The 3,196-nt window shown below is 42.9% G+C and overlaps 1 protein-coding gene across 1 annotated transcript; it reads right to left on the bottom strand.

The window, feature by feature from the left end:
* Window positions 1-867: 867 nt before the first annotated feature.
* On the bottom strand, window positions 868-2,437 carry LOC141018405 (uncharacterized). The gene is made up of 4 exons (XM_073493366.1): window positions 2,430-2,437; window positions 1,567-1,800; window positions 1,292-1,448; window positions 868-1,192 (listed from the first exon to the last, which is right to left on the bottom strand). The coding sequence occupies exons 1-4, from the start codon at window positions 2,435-2,437 to the stop codon at window positions 920-922; spliced, it is 672 nt and encodes a 223-aa protein (XP_073349467.1). The 3' UTR covers window positions 868-919.
* Window positions 2,438-3,196: the final 759 nt, after the last annotated feature.

Raw genomic sequence — 3,196 nt, 5'->3', positions numbered from 1 at the left:
GAAATGGATCCGACAGAGCCGGGGATCGCAGGGAGGAGGCGGCTGGCACAACCGGACTGTGAATGGACAGGAGATGGCAGAAGGAAGTAACGGATCAGGAAGTGAGTTAGGAATGGAGCTAGGTGGCGGGAGAAATGAAAGTTGGAGTGAGGTGAAAGCGGGGAAAGCCAAGCAAAGAAAACGCAAGAAAACGGGACAGAAAGGTAGAAGCTCAATGTCAGAAGAAACAGATAATGAGCAAGTGAGAGGGTGTGAGGAAGAGCATAAAGTAATCATCAGACTGGAACAAGAAGGTGCTTCGTTTGGTGAGTGGAACCCAGTTCTCCTTACCAAAGGGATAAACAGGCTAGTGGGAGAGGTGAAGAGTGCGAGAGTTTTGCGCAGTGGAGCATTATTGATTTTTTGTAGAGACAGTGCACAGCTAGGGAAAGCAATTAGGCTGAATAAAATCGAAGGGAAAAAAGTTCAAGCAACGCTAGCTAAAAGTGGGGGTCTCACTCGAGGAGTGATCTTCGGTATTCCCCTGAATGTGTCTACTGAGCAGATAGAAGAGAATGTGGAGGGTGCAAAAGTGAGGGAAGTCAGACGCCTGAAAACTACTCATGAGGGTCAAAAATGTGATAGTCTATCGGTAGTGCTCACGTTTGACGAGGATCGGCTCCCTGATAAAGTGTTTATCTGATATATGAGCTATGATGTTAGACCAGGGCTCTCAAGTTTTGAACTGAGTTCAGAGTGAGATTTTGGCAGCGGGTGGGGGTTTGGTTGGGGTGGGAACAGGGGTCTGATCTGATAAATGACAAAGACATAAATTCGTACAAATACAAATATTTATTTAATTCAGCATTTCTTAGTGTGTGTGTGTGTGTGTGAGTGAGAGAGAGAGAGAGAGAGAGAGAGAGAGAGAGAGAGATAATGGTTAGTGTTGTTTATTGTAGGTGTTGGTGGCAGGTTTTGAGGCCTTCAGCACAGGGGTTGGTGGCTCCCACTTGAAACACTGTGGTTCCAGGCCAGCCATTTTAACTGTCATGATGGATGACAGAGTTTCATCTAGTGCCAAGCTGTTCCTGGTTTTGGTCTTGTTCAGTCCGACCATGGAGAAAACCCTCTCAGCGTCTGCATTCGAATGAGGGAGCACTAACACTAATGCAGCTATCTTAGAAAGCCTCCCAAACTGGCTCAATCCGGTCACCTTTGAAAAAAGGAACCAAGGGCCTTTATTACTCAAATGCTTTGCTTTTATTATTTCAATTAATTATGTGTATGTCATGTGGTGCCAAATATTTCTTACCTTGCTCTTGGTTGAGGACATACTCCGCCAAAACTCCTCAACATTAAAGGTGGTGGGATCTTGGGGCATGGGGATATCCATGAGCTGATACTCCAGGAACTCCTCACTCACCTTGTCCTGTTCCTGTGGCCCATGGAAAGGAAGTAGTTCCTGAAATCTAAAAAGAGCACCATGTGTAAAGAACTGATTAAGGATTTTATTTTGTGACCATGATCAAAATTAACTTAACAAAGTATTCAATATGTTAAAATCCAAGAAAATGTGGAAACTCTTGCCTGTCTACGAAGTATAGGGCATCTTCCACCCCACACTCAGCCCTCTGCTGCACGTCAACGAATTTAGCATGCTTCAGAAGGGCCTCCTTCAGGGGGAGTTTGCTGATTCCATACTCCACAGCCCTGACCAGAAACGCCAGTGCTGCCTGCTGGAATAGCTGCACCTCCTGAGGTGTGATGTCTCCAGCCTGTGGAGGGTAGCTCTGGTGGTGAAGCCAACATTTAGCTTTTCTCCTACCAGACAGAGAACAGAAAGAGATAAAGCAAATTAAGTATAGGTAGTTTAAACAATATCTCAGAATCAAAATCACTTTTTATTCGCCAAATGCATCAGGTAGACACACAGGAATTTGACTTGGCAATCAGCACTTTAACTCAAAACTAGACAGACAAACAGTAAGTGCACATAGATTCAGCAAGATATGCACAATAAGTGCAAGTGGTTGAAGGTATTCCTCTATGTAAGCATGCTATTTTACCCATAGACTACATATAAATTTTATACCTACATACATTTTATGCCTTTTCCATCACATCAGAGATATCACCCAACTCAAAACAACAATCTTCCCAAAAAGTATATTTGAGGTCAATGAGCTTACAGGTTTATCTCCTTATGTGAGACTTGAAAATATTACCTGGCAGTTGGTTTAGTGGGTCCTTGTAGAGGATGTCACGGACTTGTCGGCCCTGTAGTGCTAACGGCTTCATGAACCTCGCACACAGTTTCATGATGAACTTCGTCATCTGCAAATTTGTAGTTCATAAAAGATTTCCATGTATTACTTGAAAAAGGACATATCAGCCAATGAAAAATAAGCAGACATACTTGGCAGCAAGATAGCCCAACCCTTGCATTTTACCTCTCCATGGAGCTGGAAGATGGAAGACCTTTCTCTTTGGAGGAGGAGGTTCAGTGTGGAGAACATTGGAAGCGTTGCTTGAAAGAAGAGGAGGTAGACTTCAGTCAGGGGGTTGGAAAATGCATCCACCAGCCTTCTAAGCCTTGGTTGTTTCTCATCTGTAAATAAAAACAGGTTGTGCTTAAAAGTACATATTTAGTCTGGTGTAATGCACCTGTACTACTGTCAATGAAATAAGCAACAGCTTAAAGACTTAAAATAGCTGGTAAGTGGCCCATACTGCCGCAGAATTCGTGTAATACACCTCTCCAGGCTTAACCATCGCACTGAAATGTGCAGCAGCATTTCCATGTACTTGCTCCCATGTAAGTCACAAAATTCTGGAAAATATATACATAACATCAATAGCAAACAAATTAAAAATGTCTGCAATTTGTTGTATAACTGCAGAGCTGGTTGAATCACAAACCTGCCAGGTAACCTTTACGGTTGGTGCTTCCCTTAAACCAGTGCCCAACATCCACAGTCAGATCCTCTGGATCAAATCTGGATATCTACAATACATGAATTCAAAGATTTATTACAACACTATACAGCAAACTGTTTTACTTGGCATTGGACTTAACAGATTGGTAATATAAAGTGTACATGTTTAAACTTACCTCCAAAAACTTCTGCCCTGCATGTTTGGCAGTGTTGTGAATAATATGACAGGGGCATCCATGTATGTAAATGCTGCCATTTTCCCTCAGCATTCTGGCTGCAAT

This window comes from Pagrus major, chromosome 22 (assembly GCF_040436345.1).
Source record: "Pagrus major chromosome 22, Pma_NU_1.0".
NCBI lineage: Eukaryota > Metazoa > Chordata > Actinopteri > Spariformes > Sparidae > Pagrus > Pagrus major.
Note: the sequence above shows the minus strand (reverse complement) of the source record. Positions and strands in the feature narration are given on the sequence as shown.

Coding starts and splice junctions, on each gene's coding strand:
- LOC141018405 (XM_073493366.1), bottom strand. Junction 1,449..1,566: donor GCCCTATACTTCGTAGACAG/GCAAGAGTTTCC, acceptor TGCTCTTTTTAG/ATTTCAGGAACTACTTCCTT. Junction 1,193..1,291: donor TGTCCTCAACCAAGAGCAAG/GTAAGAAATATT, acceptor CTTTTTTCAAAG/GTGACCGGATTGAGCCAGTT.